Raw genomic sequence first — 20,790 nt, 5'->3', positions numbered from 1 at the left:
AAAATCTGGGGTGGGCGGAGAACGCATCTCACGCACTACTAGGTCTGGAGAATTAGTCAGCGTTATCCATAGCATAGGGATAGAAGCAGCTTGTTATCAGACAGCAGGTTTACATCAAACAAAAGGAAGTAGTTTTGCACACAAGGCACAATGAAATTACCTTGTCAAAACTGAAAGTTAAATGAGTGCAAAAGAGGATGGGATGAATTCATAAAGAACTGGGGCATCCACAGCTATTAATGATGCAAATCCAGAAGCAATCACTTGATCACAAATTTCCTATGCCTTTGATTGCTAGAAGAGAAGGATCATGCCTATTCCCTAAATGTCCATCTAAATTGTCACCCAATGTGCAGCTGGAGACGAGCGCCAATGTGCTGCCTGTCTGATCTGACCTAGCATGGCTCTGGTTACATTCTAGGAAAACAATATGCTAATGAAGCTTTAAGCAAATAATAACTCTGGACACGTTAAAAAACACTGATGAAAGCAGAAACGAACAATATAGGACATTAGCTCTTAGAAACAGTGCAGGAAGTAAACAAAGACTTAATTTGGAAAATGCGGCTAATACATCTGGGACGGATCATGCCCCCCCCAGATGTTCAAAGATGGAGAGACCTTGAGGCAGTGGGAGAAAGAGGGCAAGCAGGAACGCGCCGTGCCACAGCGGCGAGAGTGAGAGGAATGCGAATGCGAGCCCTGTCCCTCTCATCGCTGTGTGGCTGAGGGTCACAAGCAGCAAGGAGCTGATCCCTCTGGAGCCTGCTGTGGAAAGGCTCCACCTGGTGTGTTCGTTTTAATTCTGGCTGTATTGTTTCCAGGAGAAGACTGGAAAATTTGAGGAAAGTTCAAGCTAAGAGTCATAAGAATGAGCAAACGGGGGAGAGTGTGTGCTGAAAGAAAAATGATGAACCGTGACAAGCATGTTTGCCTTGGCTGAGCTACAGCTGTGGCTGCACGCAGAGGCATGCAGCCACACGGCCCCACAAACGAGGGGCACAGGCCCCCCATCCTTCACCTGGTTTGGGGGGGGGGTTGCTGTGCCAGCATGATGCCAATGGTGTTGCCTGGGGGAGGGAGAGGTAAAACGAGGACAGAGGACTGCAGCCATCCAGTACATGGCAGGGGAGAACAAGTGGCTTAGGGGAGATCAGGGTGAAGCTAAAATAAGGAAAGATGGGATTTAGGCACTAGCAACCTTCCCAGGAGTGAGGCCACCCTTGTGAGGTGCCCGGAGCCTGGGAAGGACCACAGTGCCTTTCCTTGCCAGGAGGGGATGCTGCCCATCCATCGGGAATGTCAGATCCGACCCAGAAGAACAGCAGGGAACTGGCAAGAGAGGAAATCCCATCTCGGGACTTTTCCATGTTTAGTGCCAGAAGCTCTGCTCCACTACTGGCGAGTTCCCATCTTCTGGAAAACAGCATGAAAACTTTTCTGACATCAGTTCAGAAGTCTTTATTGTGATAAGGATACAGAGATCTGTGCGTGCATCAAAACAAAGATCCATTTCATTGGGGCTGAGGGGCAAAAAGAAAGCACATGGCCTGGGTGGTTGAGACTCCTGTCCTCGGTTGTGTATCCCCCAGCCCCTCCTGAACAGGCTGTTGAGCCCCATGGTACAGCCAGCAGCCCTGCAGAGCCTGCACGTCCCCCCTGGCACAGAGCACGGGAAGAATTGGGACAGATGAGGAGGGGGCATGCATCCAGCTGAGAGCTGCTCTTGGAGAAGCTGGGGAGCCCCAGCCAGCACCAACATTTCAAATCAGCCTCTCACCACAGAGGTGATGGCCCCACTTCTGAGAGCTTTCTTCCAAGTGGAGGCGCCACTGTGCTTTGCTGTAGGGCCAGAGAAATCAGCTGTAGCCTGTGAACAGGGGGGAGCTGGCTGTGTCAGGGAGGAGAGCGAAGGGTACTCAGAGCCTGTGGTGGGGACTGGTTGTTTGCTGCAAGAGGTGAGTGTGCTGCCAGGCACCCAGGCTTTCTCTTTTGGCCCCTGAAAATCTCAGCTTCACTGATAGTTTTGCCTCAGACATGACACTTGGGAGAACATGAGAGAGCTCGTGGAAGTCATCAGTCTCAGAGAGACCAGACTGCTCCCGCACCCTGCAAAACTATCCCATCCCTCTGCAAGAAACCTTCCCAAAAATGGACCACTCAACATTTGAACCCAAACCAGAGACACTCATCCCACCTTGCTGCAGCATATCTCAGGGCTTCCTGTGGCAAAACGGGAGAGACCAAGCTCTGGAGTCTTAGCAGCTCGGCAGAGCTGATCAGTGAATAAATATTTGCAAGACAAGAACATGTGGTGTTAAAAGATGCTTTAACCCAGAAGAGCAAAACTGTACAGGAGCCAGTGGCTGAAAATTAAAGCCAGAATCTATCAAATTAGAAATAAGGCACAGATAATTATCAGTGAGGCAGACCAACTGCATTAACAAGAGAAGTGATACCATATTATTACTGGCACATTTGGAAATTCCCCCCACTATCATATGCATTGGGTGGCTCTGGAACATGCATTTGAGTGTGAATACAGCTGGGTCAGATGCAGCACAGAAGCAAAGAAATGAATGTTCATTAAACTTGAACTCTTTGACCAAGGATTTTGAGTAGCCTCCATGGATAAAGTCCTGCAACAGCAGGAGAAATGGGAAGAAAAATATCATATGCTTTTCTGGGAAGGTTAAAGTACAGCCAGTGATATGCAAGGGTCTCACCCTGATAGGATGCCTTCAGTCAACCAATTCCTGGAGCCTCAGTCTGCTCAAGTGATTTTAAAATGGCATATCTGGTGTCACCTTCAAAATTCTAGTTCTGGAGATATTGACTCATAAATGTGGTCTAAAAGTCATAAGGTTTAAACATAATGTAACATATTTTGTATTTATCTTAGTTTGGGGCCTTTAGGTTGCACTCCGAGTCACAGTTACAGCTTTAAAAAATACAAAATCCAAACCAAAAAACAGGAGAAGGCAGGCAGTTAGGAGTAAGCAAAGATACCAGCTGATCACCTGACTCCAGAATCAAGAGCTAACAATATTAATACTACGGGACTTGCAATAAAGATATAAAGCATTGCTACAGCTCTTCTCCCAGGTTCTGTATTTGACCTTTTCCTTTGGCATAAACCCTTAGCAGGGATCAGAAGAGCAGACTGGCACAGGCTTTCTCTCCACACCAGCTTCCACATGGAGTTTCTACATCAATTTCTGAAATGTCCCAATGGATCTGCCAGTTCTAGCATCACGGACACAACTAAGCAGCTGCCAGATCCCCAAGGGGGTCTCAGGAGAGGAATTACCATTCTGCAGGTTTCCACACTGTTCATGGGAAGGAAGGATGCATGAGCTCATGCAGGGAGCTTCTCCAGGGCACCTGATCTGCTATGAAGACTCTGTATGCAAGGAAGGTGGCATTGGATGGGGTGTGTTGCAAGCATGGCTGACTGGGGAGCTGAAGCAGCTCTGATCACATGCTCCTCCTGCATGCCTTCCAGCTGTGACCAAAAACTAGTTAATCTCTCATCTACCTATCTTTGCTGAAAAAAACAGAAGGCAGACTCCATCTCTAGATGAATTCCAACATCTCATTGTATTTGGAGACAAACGAAAACTGGTCAATGGACGAACAAATGGTGTGTGGCAGTGTCATTTGTGGGTTGATCTGGATCACTTGCTTGGGGGAATAGTCTTTGAATAGTACATGTTTCAGTGGAGCCCTGTGGAAGGTGAGGAGGCTGATGTTGAGACAGTGATGTATGGTGTGAGAGAGTGGCTGTTCCGGATTGCAATGACTGGAAAAAAAGTCCAAGTTGCAATAGTCCAACTGGACAAAGTGGCCCTAGAACTTTCTCTTAAGTGAGCAAACCTGGCCCTGAGATATATGAATGGGGAACATAAAGTATAGATCAAAACCAGAGGATATTACTTTTAGCTACACTACTGGCAAGTCTACTACCACTCACTGCTGAAAACTTTGGTGTCCAAATTTCAGAAAGATGTAAAAATTTTCGAAGAAGTGAAGAGCTACAAGTGAGGTCAGCACAGAGCACTTTACAGATTGAAGATCAATCTATTTAATATGATACAATGATGACTTGCAAGCACCAACAGGGAAAAAGGGATTTTGATAGCAGAGAGTTACTCAGTTTTTCTGAAATGGGCAGAACAAGATCCAGCAGAAGCTGAAGCCAGCTAATTCAGAGCAAAAATAAGACAGATTTTTGGAAGAACAATGAACTGCCCAAAGATCTTACCACAAGACAGGGTAGATTTTTCCCTTACCTTTAGGTCCTTCAAGATGTTACATCTCCTATTTCTGGGCATGAAATAGAAATAACTGGGGGACATTTTCCAGCCTGCACTGTGCAGAGGGGCAGGCTGGGAGAGCATGAAAACCCCGAGCCCTGTGTCTGTGCTTGCCTAATGGAAAAGGCTTTATTGGGGTTGCACATCCTGATCCCTTCCACGCCTTCTGCATCTTTGCTTGGAGAAACAGATGAAGGTGTGTGTTTGCCATGCCTTTCTCTCCACAATATCTGCTTTCTTTTGGCCTCCAGCACTTACAGGTCATTAGGAGAAAAGATTTCGAGATTTTGTGGGAGGTAGACAGGCACCAGTGGTTTCCAAGTGTTTTCATAAAAATGGATTTCTGACTTACCTTTTTTTTTTTTTTGACCAAGGAATGGAAGTGATTCATAAACCTGATCAGTGGCATCACCCTAGTTGTGTGCTAGAAGATGGGCTGCAGCATGTGCGCTCACAACCCCTGGGTCTTCTGGTCATGGGATAAGCCTAAGCCATGAGGGAAGAAAGGCAAATTTTCACCGATTTTGCTGGTGGAAAGAGTAGTTCAATCTGTGCATGCTTATGCTGGTTAAAACTACTGCCAGCTGTCTATTTATAAAGGAACATGACCTAACAAACACCTTCCCTAGATCAGAGGCTGCTGTATGATCAGCACAGTCACACTGGATTGCTTTAGTGGGTGTATACCTGTGGGGATGCTGATCACACCAGAGTCCCTGTAGGCATAAACACTCGCTGCTGGTCAAGGATCCTCAGCCAGTATGAGCTGTTCCTACAAAAATCAGCAATGCCTGGCTGGGAACTCATGTCTTGATGTACCCTAGGGACATTGTAATGGCCCAGTGTAACAGTGAGCCAGCTTTGGTCCAGCAACATCATCAGGAAGACATGGGAAAGAAGCTTCTTGCCACCTGCAAAACGAGCAGACAGCCACCAGAGCCCAGCTAAGGGCTGATGGTCACCAGCACACTCAGTTTCTTCATCCTCATCCCTTCTTTTCCCAGAATGGCATTTGGGAGCCTGGCCAGCCTTCAGGGGCCGGCCAGGTGCAGATGGCCATACCCGGCTGTAGGGCTGTGAGGGCTCAGGGTGCGGGGAGGCAAGCGGAGGTGTGCTGGTGTGGAAAGGGCTCTCGGGAACGGCTTCAGCAGAGGAGGAACAGGATCACCCTGTGTGTGATCGCTCCCAAGAGCTCAGTGGGATGTGTGACCCTGAGATTACTCTTGCAGGAGCACTGGCTCCCAAAGATTGCTGCCACTTTTCTCTTTATAATGCTGTGCACAAGGCAAAAAAACAACAAGCAGCAAAGTTTCATTGAATGAAAGTACGACCCATTCAAGGAGGGGACACCTGCTTGTCTGTCCTTGGCAGAGAGGTGGCGAGCCTGATGTCCCAACGTCTGTCAGTGCAAGTGTGAGTCAGAAGAAATAAATGCCCTTGTTGTACAGAGTCAGTGGCTTCAGTGAGAGGTGAGAGGGGCTCTGCAGTACAGCTGCTCTGCCGGGGTCTCCTAGCCCTGAGCAGACAGCGTGACGTGGCCCCTCTCCTCCCAGGTCTCTTCCTAAACAATCCCCTTCTGCAGGCACTTGGGCTTGTGGAAGAGAAGCCAGGCAAACAGGAGCACAGACACCAGCACAAGGGAGCACAGCACCATCAGCCCCACATAACTGCCGTGGGAAAGAGGGGGCACAGCGGGGTCCTCTGCAGAGATCATGTTGGTCAGGTTCAGCATGTAGCCCAGGGTCCAGCCCGCATCACTGCTGCCAATCTGAAATGGGAGAGGAGCACAATCAGTGCTGGGAGGTGCAGGGGCTGCTTGCGGTATTGTCAGGGCAGTGGCACCCCTGGAGAAAAATGGCTGAGCTGTGCAGCAGAGGTTGCAGTTAGCTGTTGGGTTAGAGCCCTCCCCACCACAAAACATACCTTTCCAAGGAAGTGGATCCTTTCCCAGTTCTTTTCAGTGAATTCATAGCCATTTTCCAGGAGAGAGAGGATGTAGGCTCCAGAGAAGCAGTATTCGCTCAGGTACTTTTCTTTTATTTGGTGATATGCTGTTTTCACCTAGGGAAGGAAGAAGTCACCAGACTGTTAAACACAGCTTCCTGCTGCTCCAGCTTGTGCCTGAGCAAGCTCTGCAGGTGCTGGGGGGATCTTTCCCTTCTTGCCTTGGAAGCTTCCCCACCTATTTATCCTACATAAAAATATCAGCAGCTCTTGCAACCCAGCAGCCCCAGCCCACTATCACAAGCACTGCTCACCTCATGCCAAGGCCGGGCACAGAAGCTCTCAATGGTGCTGGCCACTTTGTCCAGGGGAACGGGGCTTTGTTCACTGCTCAGGTTCAAAAAGTTCATCACAAAGTAGAAAGCAGAAAAAGCCTGAAGGAAAAAAAATATTTTAACCTGACTGGGCCTCAGCATGAGCAGGGCAACAGAAATCCCAGAAAAGGAAATGGTTTTATTTAGACAGAGGAATAAAAGAAGCACAACATCACACAAACAAAAGTAGGTATATTTTCAAGAGTGATGTCATTTTGAGGCATCTCTCAGACCTGATGAGAATGAAGGACCCCAAAAGGAAGGTGGAGGTAGGGACTTCATTGACCACAGTATCCTGAAGATCTTCAGTATATCCCTCTCCTCTATGCACTGGTGCCAGAGTGGCACACGGTGAATGCTGCTTGTCATCACAACCATGATCCTATTTTGGCAATTGAACGAGATGAGCGTGCAGCCAATACTGCCACAGACAGCAGAGGTGATGGATTGAAAGGACTCTACACAGCCCCATCATATAATCCAAAATCCAGAAAAACAATCTCTGACCATAGCCAATAGCTGATAGGTAGGGGGCAGTTTAGGAACAGGGCAAGGGAGTATTAACAGTTTCCCCAGAAAGCCTCACAGCTACTGCAGTCTTGCAGCTCTAAGACTGGTGTTTGGTGTGGTGTCACACATGATGTGTGTTCAGAGCGTGCACTGTCTTCTCATCACATCTGGGAAGCAGATAGGTGAGCTGACTGACTGGATTCAGTAGCGCTCACACACTTCTGGATGAATTTCAGATCTGGTACCACCACTAACCTCAGGAGACAAGGTTTGCAGGAGCAGTGTATCATGCACGGCCTGCAGCAGGCTCTCCTGCCTGGCCATCAGGAAAGACTGGTTGAAACATGAATCAGTAAATGAAGCACCCCAAGGAAATGCCTACAGGAGATGGGTTAGAATGGGAACAGTGCAGTACTGCTAGGTCAGTATTCATTGGGGTAGCTCTTACATGTGCTGTCCTCACAGCAAGTGCAGCACTATTGTAGTTACATGTCCAAAAAGCCATCTTGTAAATGATTCCCTGCTCCAGCCATGGAGAATACACTCTAGCATTACTCTGAGTTTCTGCTCTTCTGATATTCTGAGTTATAAAGAGTTGAAGAATGTGAAGACTTACCCCAAAATCCCCTTGTAATGGAGGTAGGTATATCCCATTGAAGGAGCAACTAGAGTAAGGACAATTGGTTTTGTTAAAGAGCTTCTGGATGCTTCTTCGGCACTTTTGATAATCCCCCTCTCCCTGTATGTACAGCTGGCTGAAAGGGAATTGCTTTTTCTTGGCTGATGTACAAGGGTTTTTGAAGAGCTCACTTATATTTATCGTCCTCTGATACCCCTGGTGAAAGCACGGATCAAGGAGGCTGCTGTTCTCCATGGTCTGAAAGTAAAATCAATCCAAGCTGTTACACTTCACTCCAGAGTAACACCCTGGGAAAGAGCCACAAGGAAGGGTGACCACAAGGCACTTGTCACAGTACATCACACCAAGATACACACATTGGGTCAAAGTGATGAGGATGATTTAAGGCATTGGCTGTGATCTGGGAAATGTGGGTACTGCCACAGCCTCCCTGTAGGACCCTGGGCAAATTACTTTCAGCCATATTCTGTGAAGCTGCTGTTGGTTTGGGATTCTCAGCCATGGTGAAACATCGCCTCCTCCAAGTACTTCAGTTAAGCACAGTACTCCTGCTATCCCATGCGTAAGAATTAAGGCACCTCAAATTGGTAGTACTTTACAGATGTACTTGCCTGTAGGTCCCTGGCCAGTTTCTGCTGCAGAGCCTGGTCTTTCCCATAGCAGAGGAAGCTATGGGTGTATACTAGGTAATCCTTGCCATAGAGACGGAAGTAGAGCAGGTTCTCTGGGGACTCAGAATAGACTTCATTTGGTACAAAGGTAATCTGTGTTGAGGCTCCTCCGAGGTCTAGTGCTCCTGATGTCTCACTTATGGATTTCAGTGAATGTAGAAGTTTTGTCCAGCCAGACTTTAAAAAAAAAAAAAGTAAACCAGCTTCGTCAGGCATGGAGATTTCTTTGGGGGAAAAAAAAAAAAAAAAAAAAAAAAAGAGGAAGACCTATGAGGAGAGAAGCAGAAACACAGAACAGGCAGGAAGACCTGAAGGGTGACACAAGATGAGAGCTGGAACAAGACACAAGAAAGATGCACGCTCGGAAAAGCAGAAGATGGATCATGTCTGAGTGTTTGCAAGAGGACTAAGAATATGAAAACTAATACAATTATTATGACAAAAACCAGTCAACTCACTGTTTTAGCTCCCAGATGATTTATAAGCTCAGTAGTAAAGAATCATTGTCAAACTTTGCAGGCACAGAAATATTTTAGGTCAGGAAGTGAGGAGGATGCTGTACCCAAACAAAGTTATCAAAGATGCTAGTGTTTTATTTCAATGCTTTAAGCCTGACTACAGTGGTACATCCTGATACTTACTGGTATCAGGATGTACTCACAGTAATGGCTGAGGCAAGATGTGCAGCTTCCTGATATCTGGTAAATGGCTTACAATGGAAGATAGTGCCTGAGACACCCTCCTGCAAGGCATGATTTACAAAGTCCTGCAAGCCGATGATTCAAATACGGACTTGCCGTTCACACAGTACCTGCTTGAAATTGCCCAGCAGGTAGTTAATGGTGATCCATCCATAGGCTCCTTCTTCCTGACCACTGATGATTCTGGCACCCTGGAAGTTGAAAGGAGCTGAGCAGAGCGTCTTCTCTACTGAGGACATGACTTTGTCGGCTGCACTTTTATTCTCCAAGCTGGATGAATGGAAGAAAGGATGGAGTCACTCTGACAGTTCTCTGCAGCCTATGGGCCTTATTCTGAGTAGGCAGGCTGCAACTCCCCACCAAGTGTTAATTATAGCAGAAGAGTCATTCATATGGGTACATCCAGCTCTAACTGGCCACGTCACACTCTGTCACACCTTGGCAGCACAGCTGCCACCAGCTCTGACACTTACAGACCCCATGGCTGAGAGTTGGTACCTGAAGCAGAGATCAGAGCTCTCTTGTTCTCCTGGAGCACATGCCCTGGTAGGGATTGCACCATGGAGATTCCTCTCACTCTTCGCCATCACCATTACAGAAGAAATCCATCATGCCCTCCTTCCCAGGGAGATTTCCCAGGCAATACATACATAAGATCAACTCCCTGTCCCACCCAGGCAAGAGGTCTGGGGCACCCCCATGAAAATCACTAGTTGGAATTAAAAGAGGGTATTATTAAAAAGTTACCTTAGCTCTGATGGTCTTATGATGAGCCAAGGTATGTGGGGAATTGCAACATGATTTGGCTCAAAAATCCTGGGTCAGGCCTAATACCAGACTGTGGGGGATGTCTGAGCATCCCCTTGATGTGAGGGATGTCTGAGCATCCCCCGAGCATCAGCTTGGGCACTGCTACCCTCCTGATGTCTCTGTGCTGCATGTGGGTGCTGGAGATGATGGAAGGTTGGAGTGATTGGAAATGGACCTGCTGGGCAAGCAAGGGAAGAGCCCAGGGAGACATGGCCAGAGGCAGAAGGAGGTATCTGGGCAAAACGTGAGCTGGCAGCATTTCCAAGGACTTTGCCCAAGAGGCCCCCACTGAGCACCCATGGTGGTCCCAGGTGCAGTGCTGCAGGAGAAGGGGACAAGCCATGCAGTACCTGAGAAGCCGCATGCCGGCAGTTGCTCCGAGGTAGACAGGTGTCTCTTGGTGCTGCTTTGAGGGAATCACCTCTTCTGCTTGTCGTAGGCACTGTGCCAGAGAGGGACCTGCCTTCTCCGTGGCATGGGAGTAACCTGAGATCCCAGGGCCTGCAAGAAATAAGGACACTTCATTGCTCAAACTCCAAGCATAACCCCAGAGTGCTGTCATGAGCAGTCATGTTAGACCGTATCACTATCACAGGCAGCAACATCAGATTCAACCACCCCATTTCTGAGGAGTTTTAGAAATCCTACAGCACCAACTAAACCCAATGCACGAGAGGACAGCCACAGCAGCCAGCATCTGCCACCTGCTCTCCACGAAGCATGCTATGAACTAGCGATGAAGGCTGCAAGTGGGACAGATCATTTGCTTAGTATGTTCTGGACATCTGCAGACTCATCTCTGCTTCTGCCTGGGTGTAACCTGGATCTGTGCCTGAAATCCCTGACCCTTCACTATGCTGGGTCCTCTGGGGGAAAATGCTGTCATCTGTTTGTGTATTGTATGCTCACACTGCAGCACTGAGTGTTTTGCAGCTACTCCTTTTCATGCTAACCCAGAGAAAAATTCATTGTCCCTCCCTGCCATGTGTCCCCTGGTGAATGGACTGCCCCAGGACCCGTGCCTGCATGGGCAGCAGTGAAACCCACTCTGTGTTTGCTCCAGGTTGCCATATGCTCAGTGTGCTGCTCATGGCATGGCATGCTGCAGCATCGAGCAGCTATCACAGCAGCTTGATAACAGCATGGCTCTCCCCTGTGCTGCAGACAGGCCTGAAAAAACCCCAGGCAGGCTCTGACAACACCCCTCCTTTCCCCAGAGCGCAGTGATCCATGGTGGTCTACTCTGTTCCTTGTCACGTGCATCCTTGGGACTTCATTTATGCCTTCCTAAACCATACCATATCTACACAGCAATCAAATAGAATAAAAAATAAACCATGACATGCATAAGTTGAGCAACCTTTGCCTGCAAGCTCAGTGCCTAGCTTGCACAGAAGCCTTGAAAAAGAGCAAACCATGCCCTCCCTTCTTGCTGCCTGACGTTCATCGGCATTTCAGCAAGTGTGCATGCAGACATTTTATTTATTTGAGTACATTCTTTGGTGTAGTTCTTTCCAAAAAGCACTTCCAAGCATCCTAAAAGCAAAGGAAAAAGCAGATCCAGCTTTCCTCTCAGGAAGGTCAGGTACATAGAGCTTCCTGTAGGAAGCAGTGGGATATACCTTAGTTCACAGACGTAACACCCTTTTCACTACTGGCCTCTTCCTCCAGGTTTCTCCTCCCCCACCCCTGGGTTGCATTATCTCTTCTGCATCCCATGCCCCTTCTCACAGCTCCCTTTTCTCCTCTTACCTTCAACTTTACACACCTCCACCTGCTGCACCACCCCAGTGTTGTTCTCCTTCTCTGCTGGCCACTCGTACACATACAGGTTAGTGTGGGACGACCCCGCATCCAGCACAATCCCGTACTGTGGGCAAAACAGAGCTGTCATTGCACCTGAGGCACCAAACCAGGCAACGCGTGTGCTGGTCTCCACACTCAGGGAGACCAGAAACGGACAGCCTATCTGGCAGCTGTGGGAGCATGCTGTGTCATTACTCTTCTCAGTAGTGCTTCAGTGCAAAGTTTCCAAAGGATACAAGAGCAGAGAAGCAGCAAAACCGGGACTGATTACTTAAGAGATGATCCCCTGTGAAGCCACAGATGTTTCTACAGTGAAGATGTAAAACGAGATGTTGAGGTGCATGGAGCCAGAAAGAGAGGTTAGTCAGACCCACCAAAGGCAGCAACATGTCCTGGAGCACTATGCATAACTAACCCTCCAGCTTGGCTTGTTTTCCAGTAAGACTCTCAGTTCATAATACCTTAACATTCTTCGGAAGTGGCTTGTTTTGGGTCACTGCTACAGCAATTAAAGCAATTGCAGCCAAAGTAGAGAGGAATCCCAGGATGAGTAGAATCTTTCTTGTCCAGGACATCTTTGGTTTGGTACCTGTGACTAGAGAAGAAAAAGGATGTTAGTATCCCAGTAGCTCATCTTACCTCACACCCCCAAGGTCTTCAGGCATGTTCCTGCAGTTGCTTTCTACTATGAAGCATCTGCCTTTGCCCATCCCTGCTCCATGTCCTTATGTGGGATTTCTTAGAGGCAGAGCTCAGCCCTGGTGTCCTGCAGATCTGCTCTCATGGGCTGTGCTACATCTCCATGGGCTGCCCTGTGCCAGGTGGTGATGAAGGAGAACTTTAAGATGCAGCTTATGGTTAGCCTGTCCTTGAGATACCTGCAGGTAGAGCAACTGTATAGCAAAAGCATCTGTATGGGGCAAACACCAACTTCTCCTATAGCTCTGTGTCCTGGTTTGAGTGAGTGGTGGGGGTTTTTGGTAGTAGGGGAGGGGGCTACAGGGGCGGCCCCTGTGAGAAGCTTCTTGAAGCTCCCCCAGCTCCAAGTTGGACCTACCTCTGCACCAAGGCCAGGCCAATTAGCCACACCTCTGCAGTAACGTATTTAAGAAGGGAAGCCTGGGAGGATGAGTTGGAGTTGTGAGGAGGAGTTGCGAGAACATCTGTGCAAACACCAAGGTCAGTGGAAGAAAGGAGGATAACAGGGGGAAGGTGCACTGGAGCAGAGACTCCCCTGTATCCCATGGTGAGATGGCAGGGCCACCCCACCTGACACCCATGGAGGTCACTAGTGGAGCAGATGCCGATTTGTGGCCTGTGGGGAGCCCCATGCTGACCCAGGTGACTGTGCCTGAAGAAAACCAGGACCCCATGGGAAGAAGACCCCGCTGTTGTAGTTTGGAGCTGTGAGAGCTGCAATAGGCGGCGGTGACCCACACGCCTGTGGGAGTGACTCATGTCGGAGACAGTTTGTAGAGGACTGTCTCCTATGAGAGGGGGACCATGCTGGATCAGGGGAAGAATGCCAGAAGTTCCTCACCTCCCCCCCGCCCTCCCTGAGATGGAAGAAGTGGCAGGACTGACCCACACCCCCCCATTCCCTGCCCCCTGCACTGCTGGGGGAAAGAAGGTAGAGATATCAGGAGCAAAGCTGAGCCCGGGAAGAAGGGAGAGATAGGGGAAGGTGTTTGCAAGATGTATAGTGCTTCTCACGGTCTTACTCTGTCTGTTAAGTGTTGTTAGTGTCTGTATTAATGTTCTTTGTTTGCTTCCCCTAACGAGTCTGTCTTTTGCCTGTCACTGTAATGGATGTCCTTATCTTGATTCCTGAGCCTTTTGCTTTACTTTCTCCTTCCCAGCACTGAGGGGGAAGGGGGAAGTGAGCGAATGTCTGGTGTTCAGTTGCCCTCTGAGCTCAAACCACTGAGCCTTTTTCTTTATTTTCTCCTTCTCAGTGCTGCGGGGAAGGAAGGGAGTAAGCTGCTGTGTGGTGCTCAGGTGCCCTCTGAGCTCAAACCACGACACTTTGCATTTGGCTTAATAATCCCCGCGAAACTGAAAGAACAGACTGCTAATATATAAACAGCAGAACCTTGTGGAACCCAAAGCTGTGACATTTTGTCCTAGTATACTTTGTGCTTCATTTTTTTTTACAATGTTTATAACAATTTACAACATCCGCATCACTGGTAATGCATTTAGGAAGTCTAACACTAATATTTCAGTATGTGGCAGTCAGTTCAAGCAATGCTGTCCTGCACCTTGGCAACCCTATATAGAAAATAGGATCTGCACTCCACAGGATACTTAAGAAATCAGTGGAGATTTTTTATGCCACTGCTCACAAGACCAGTAAATTATGAATAGCCTGTATTTGCAGAATTGGCATAACACGGTTAAAAAAAAAAAAAAAAAAATCACACACTTTACAAAACTTGTACCAGCCTGATTCCTTAACTCTTACTGATATGTTTGGTATGACCTATCTAACAAATTAAGATTTTTGTGGCTAAAAAAACACGGTTAGCAGTAGAATTCTGTAAAAAAACCCTCTTACGGCTGATGGAAATAATTCACAACCAATATGGCATTTGAGCTTTCAGAACCAATATAAATATACCTGCATTTGTTAGTGGCTACCATGATGCTGTCTTTTACATTCTCCTGCTTTGGATTCTCCTACATATATCCCATGGTGGAAATCTCCCTTCACAACTTAAGCTCAGACAGTTTTGGTATTGTTTAATAAAATACCACCTTACAACACAAAGCTCTAGAAAGGGCATCAGCAGAAGTATTTTCCAGATTATAATCTAGCTGTAAATGCAATGTTTACAACTAAGAAATACCTTCGGCACTCTAGGGGACATACCTGCTCCCACTACAACATGATATCCATTTCTACCCACACTGATGCTTCATGCTCGAAAGCACTGATTGTCTGACTGCTCAGATGGGTATTATTTTCTCTTCTCCTTATACACAAATACTCTAGGAGATGTTTAGAAGCACAATACAGGTCATCCAGGGTGACAATACCTCTGTGCAGGCAACCACATCAACTATCTTCACACTCCAAGATGGTGACTGAACCTGCTCTGTATCTGTGTGCCCGAACTGGAGTTCCAGGGTCCATTCTTCAGCCCTCAGGTGATACTGAGTCAATGCTCCAAATCCATCCTGGCACCCCATGTCACGCATGCAAATATGAAAAGCATTCAAATTCTGAACAGGGTCATCTTCTAACCACTCTGGTTTTACATGAAAGGTGGTCCCAGGCACCAGAACTATACAAATTACTCCAAATCCTAGAATCCAAATCCTAGAATTATTTTCAGAAGTTAGCTCAAGTGAAAAGCAGCAACGCACCTCTGGAAATCTCTAACTGTAGTCAAATAACATCTTCCTACCTAGAGAAAATGAAACCGAAAAGTGCCAAGAGAACCTGTTTTGAAGATCTCCCTGCAATCAGGTCCATTGGAAACCTAACGCTGACCTGGATCTCTGTGCTCCCTCTCATCACGCTCATGTGTAAATCTGCTGAGGCTAACTGCAAAATTTGGAAGCTTGTTACGCTCACATTTTGTGAGTGCCTGTTAGAGGCACAGCATGCTTGCCAATATCTCCAAGAATGCAGCTTAAAAAAATAGTCTAGTGCACATACCAGACAGTAGGAGGTAAGAACGCATTTTATACAGCTTTATTCAAAAAGGCCCCAGAACTCATGGCTTGAAGTGATTAGGAACAGCAGAGCATGACAGCTGGGAGACTTTTCTTCTTATTGGAGAGAGTAGCTGGCTCAGGTTATGATAGCACTAAGCATGTCTGTTGAACAAAAAATATTTTAACACTAAAAAAATGAATAAAAACAGATGCTATAATGTAAAATTAGCTGCACAGTATAGATATGAAGCTAGCATGCTTGAAAACTGAAATTGCTGCTGACAGTTGCACAGCACATCCACGTAATTACTGACACCCTTACTCTGAGATCTTGCCTAGAAGCAGCCACTAACGGCTTTGTTGGGTGTTTACTGTCATAGGAATGAAGGATGGGAGACTCTGCATCATTTCTGAGATTTTTGTGATGGGTATTGTCTGTCTGCTGTATCTTTTCAGCAGCCACACTCTGAAAGTAGCAGCATTAACAGCAAAGCAGGAATCATTTTCTCACTGTAACAGACCATCTCAATAAACAGCTGTAGCAATCTCTTGTCTGTAGGCAGAGGCATAATGATAACTCTCTGCATCCCACCTGCAACCTGAAGATTAGTCATTTTTTTCAAAGGCACATTATTTCCTTAACCCTGAACATGACTTTTAGCTCAGTATCACGAGCACTTTTCAGGACTCTAGGGGTTGTAGATATGTGACTTCACTGCTGTATCCCATACCAGAGCATCCATCTGTGTGAACTCCAATCCTACCAAGCGTTTTGTTGAAACATTTCATACAAGAAAAAGTAAAAAATTATAAGCATAATCCAGACGGTGGCCTAGCAAAGCAATAACCTTCCAAATAGCAGTCAAAGTGTACAGACTTGTACCTGATGATGATTTTAAAAAAACCCAAACCAAACCACAACATTGCAAATCCAGATAAAGAATTCAATGTCATTAAAATAAAACTCACCTGCCATTTGCTCAGAGAGATGAGGTATTTGAACAAGTTCCCTTTTATGCTTACTTGGTTACCTCCATCAGCTCTAGGCATAACTGCAGTGGCTAAAGAATTAACCTATTCCCTAGATTTCTCCAGCTCCTTTGCACCCCACACTCATGTCACTGAATGCCATGCAAACACTTCCCCACCAACTGGGGCAGTACTTGACCCTGTAGCACCTCTGACTGTCAGGCCCCAGGAGTTTTCTTCCACTAGCAGTTTTCCTCAGCTAAAGATTAAGCAGGCATGATTTTCTGTCTCTGAGCCCAGCCAGAACCCAAATAGAGACAGATCTCTCCTCTTTCACCCATACTGCCCACTATAAGTGTTGATAAAAACATCACATAAGGCCATAAGTAGGCATAGAAATGATGCTGCTTTTCTTTTTCCCCACCCCAAAGCTCAGAGCTGCCTGGTGATGGAGCCACACCTGCCTGCAGAGGCATTAAGCACTCTCCAGATGTTGGAGCACAGCCCTGCTGCTCAGGCATCTCTGTTTCTAATTTTGGTCTCCTTGTTTTTTTGTAGGGGCTACCACTGGTTTCATCCAGTGATGGGTGCAGGTCCCAGAACATAAACAGATCTAATATCCTGTCTCTGAGTTAGCTATCATACTGAGAATGATGCTGGCAGCCACGCCAGCTAACAGCAGTTTTTTTGCAGAAACCCTGTTGCTTTCGGTGAATAACCCAGGAAGGACCACACCAGCGTGGGCGGCAGCTCTTGTGAAGGCAGGGAAGCAGGATTGTCCCCAGTGTCCTCCAGAGCCTCAAGACAAATAGGAAACTGCTCCTCCAGCCGACATCACACTAAGTCACTGGCAGCTTTGCACGCCAGGAGATGTCACTCACAGCCAAGGCTGCCCACGTCCCAACTCTCTTCTCACCAAACAAGGCTTAGCAACAAACGTTAAAAGGAATCAGGCAACCAGCTGCTTTTAGAGATGCAATAAGGAGAGGCTATGGCTGGTTTAAGGACTGAAATTAGGATTGTCAAGAAGAAAAGGAGAGATGCTGGACATAGTCCAAAGCCATGCTCAGTTCAGATAACCTCACTGTGACCCATCATCTCTAAAAAATACAAATACCGTTGTAAGCTCTGGCTTAGCACAACAGCTAAAGTTGATGTTTGCTCTTTCCTTTGGATGCTCACGCTCAGTCTGTTACGGTCGGGATCACAAGAGGCTGTACTGCAAGGCCATCACTCTTTGCCTGCACAAGCGCGACACTGACAGAGTTCCCACTGTCACCTTCATGCTCTCAGCACACCTCTGCATGGTCAGAAACATTCTTATTTTCAGCCCTAATTTATTTATTGCCAGTTAATTCCCTCTTTTTTCCATCTCTGTCTCAAAACTTCTGCAACTCTGAATCCTCCTGGAATTTATTCTCTTAAGGAACTTATCAGCAATGATCCTTTCTGGATTTTTGTTTTTCCAACCTTCTCCATCTACTTGAACGGTCCAGAAGCCCTCCTCTACATACAGAATAATCTGCTTTTATTTTTCTTAAGCATTCTGACCAGACCTGCAATGAGACCAGCCTCTCACAGTAATGTACCTGTTACACCAGGAGATAATACAGTCCCAACCTAAATGAAGTGAGGTGGGGACCTGTACTACCTCAGACACACAATCATCTACCATCATGGACAGTGCTAAGTTAACCCAGCACCTCTCCTATGCAATCCCAACAAACCCACATTTGATCACATTTAATTAAATTAGCCCTGCTACATGCTGTAAGCAAAGGGAGTTCCAAGACACACTGCCTGCTACCCATGAGGCCTGGAGTGACGACAGAGAATAAGATGGCGTCTTATGAATCCTGCCTATCAGCTGGCAGCTGCCTCTGCTGCTGATCACCCACGTTGCTGCTGCAGTCTGTTGGGAGTCTCTCCAATAACTGGTTTCCTAAGCACACATCTAATCTTCAGGGGAAAACTGCTGCTGGATGCTCATGCAATCACATAGCCCAGCAAATGGGAATAGAATCTGCGGAGCTCCTGAACCTAAACATATCAGCGAGACACAGTGCAGTGCTGAGAAGTCACTGAATTACGGCCCATCACAAAGGTACACAGGCTTACTTGAAGACTGAGAAATTTGCAACAGTATGGATTGAAATGAGTCAGATGCCACTGTATTTTTAAAGCAAGGAGCAACAACTTGCCTGCCTGACTGCCAGCTGAAAGAGCACAGGAGCCCATGGCTGAAGGGTGCCTGAATCTGAAGTCTGAATGCATCCAGCACCTGTGACTGGCTCTGTGGCACAGTGTGGGCAGCTTGGGCAGAAGGAGCATCTGTCAGGGCAGGTGCTTGCAAACGAACATTATCCAGGTCATCAGAGAGCCCAGGAGACAGGGGCTCTGTCTATGAAGTTCTGCCAGCAGTGATGACAGGGAAGGGGGCTGGGAGCAGTCAGTGCTGCTGTCCTTCAAGGTGGATAGGGGGGATGCACATATCCTCCTGCTGAGGGAAAATGAGATTTTGGTAGTCATAAGGTTTATCAGGTTAAATTGCACACTCAGTGAGGTTGCTGAACTTGCATCAGGTTTTGAGTCACACTAAGAGGCACTGCTGTCTTTTAGACTCACCACAACCAAACATCTGAGTCCATAAACACTCAGAAGAGCCACACTGCTTCATTTATCAACACTTTTCTGCAATTTTCTCTGTCCCCATCTGACTTCTTACTCATTCTTCATCTGCCTTTTTCATTCAAACATGCTCTTGTCCAAGTTAGCTAGGAAGACTTTGCTGCAAAGTAATGTAAACCACCTGTTTCAGGCCAACATATTGGAAAAGTCTTTTCTTAGGCTGGTGAGTGTCTCAGGTTTGTCTTAGAATATACATACAAGTGCATATAGAGTAAGTGAATTGCTTAGGTTTAAGAGATTTTATTTCAAAATATTGGGGCAAGACACTGAACATGTTGAAATTAGATCCAGATCAGGATTTTACATCACTTTTTACAGCTGTTACATGAACCATGTGGGAGGCTCTGCTCCAAGTTTTAATTATTCATATGGCAAAAACTGTGGCCTAAATACTGGTGTGATCTATGGCCCTCCTTTTGGTGCTATATACAATTGTAAATACACATTTACTGGATTAAGTTTTTCCAGAGTAAATACTTATAAGCACTGAAGTACAAACACTGAAATGTCAGCAGAACGGGTAATCCAAACAATGTAATATTTTTTTTTTGGATGCCGTCTTTCAGAGACATTTGATACTTTGAAATCACACAGCCCTACATGACTCAAACCCCAGCAGACTCCTATGGATCTAGGCTACGCAGCCAGGTGGAGTGCTTGAACTAGTCTGTGCCATGTGCACACACGTGTGTTAGTGAGCTGGAAGATGGAGTAAAGGGTGCGCCTATATCTGTGATAATAGCAAGTTGGGAGAAAAAGCACACTGACACACAGGACTGGAATTCAAAATAAATTTGATAAATAGGGGAGGGCCTGGGGAAAACATCCAACTCACTTGAGCAAGAACATGAGCAAATACGACATTTAGAAAATAGCCATCATCCAAAGACAGTGTGGTGAGCAACTGGTTAAGTAGCACTTCCAGAGAAAACATTCTTGCAGCTATAGCAGTTTGCAGTAATCCTTCCCTCCATCTAACACTGGTAGAGCCTCCTATGAAGTTTTATGCCCAATTTCGGCACTGCCTTTCAGGGAAGATGTAGTCCACTTGAAGAAACTCCAGAAGAGAACAAATAGAAAGATCAGAAGTCTAAAACCTTGACCTATGAAGAAAGATTGAAGGAATTGAGTTGTTTAGTTTAGAAAGAGCAGAGCAAGAGAGACACAATAGCTGTCTTCAGACAAATGAAGTCTCTATCTGCCAGCGCAGTTGTAGTTGATCCTGCCTCAGGGCAGGGGTGGCTCCTGGACTTTCTCCCAGCTCTGTTTCCTTGGTTCAGAAGGCAGGGAGTTAGCAAAAAGAGGGTGATGCACTCACAAGCCCTGCTGTTAGCAAAGATCAATGCAATGCGTATGCTCTCCTCATAAAACACAGATGTATTTGAATAAATCTGTTCCCTCCTTCTCCCGACAAAGCTCCAGGTTGCATTCAGACATAATTCAGCCACGGCAACCACCCTGCTATATCCTATCCATATGTACAACACTGCTTGGAGTGGGAGCACCTCATCCTTTTGCTGCTTTTAGAGTTGTGACTGGGATACAACCCTGGGAAATTGCACAAGACACGTTCGAGGAGCCCTGTTTTCCTGGAAAAAATAAAAGCACATGGCAATCCTGGAGAGCTGGTGGGTGCTAGAGACTGCAAAAGCTGAGCAGCAGCAGCAAGAGACAGACACAAAGGAGCAGGCAGCACAC

At 46.8% G+C, this 20,790-nt stretch overlaps 1 protein-coding gene across 8 annotated transcripts in view; it reads right to left on the bottom strand.

Annotated features, from left to right (window-relative positions):
- Positions 1–2,312: 2,312 nt before the first annotated feature.
- Positions 2,313–20,790, bottom strand: part of ENTPD1 (ectonucleoside triphosphate diphosphohydrolase 1) — a 34,912-nt gene continuing 16,434 nt past the window's right edge. For 3 of the 8 annotated variants that reach the window (XM_074831013.1, XM_074831016.1, XM_074831014.1), the window contains exons 2-10: positions 12,234–12,367; positions 11,719–11,836; positions 10,317–10,467; positions 9,267–9,426; positions 8,396–8,632; positions 7,761–8,021; positions 6,575–6,694; positions 6,240–6,377; positions 2,313–6,084 (exon numbers count right to left, since the gene is read on the bottom strand). In XM_074831013.1, the coding sequence (XP_074687114.1) occupies positions 5,878–6,084; positions 6,240–6,377; positions 6,575–6,694; positions 7,761–8,021; positions 8,396–8,632; positions 9,267–9,426; positions 10,317–10,467; positions 11,719–11,836; positions 12,234–12,367 (1,526 nt within the window). In that variant the 3' untranslated portion in view covers positions 2,313–5,877. Of the gene's footprint in view, positions 6,085–6,239; positions 6,378–6,574; positions 6,695–6,867; positions 8,022–8,395; positions 8,633–9,266; positions 9,427–10,316; positions 10,468–11,718; positions 11,837–12,233; positions 12,368–14,811; positions 15,410–15,436; positions 18,565–18,605; positions 18,905–20,790 lie in introns of those variants that run through there. The other 5 variants (XM_074831010.1, XM_074831011.1, XM_074831012.1 and 2 more) reach the window with 5 other exon arrangements.

Source organism: Strix aluco, chromosome 7 (genome assembly GCF_031877795.1).
Source record: "Strix aluco isolate bStrAlu1 chromosome 7, bStrAlu1.hap1, whole genome shotgun sequence".
Classification (NCBI taxonomy): Eukaryota; Metazoa; Chordata; class Aves; order Strigiformes; family Strigidae; genus Strix; species Strix aluco.
Note: the sequence above shows the minus strand (reverse complement) of the source record. Positions and strands in the feature narration are given on the sequence as shown.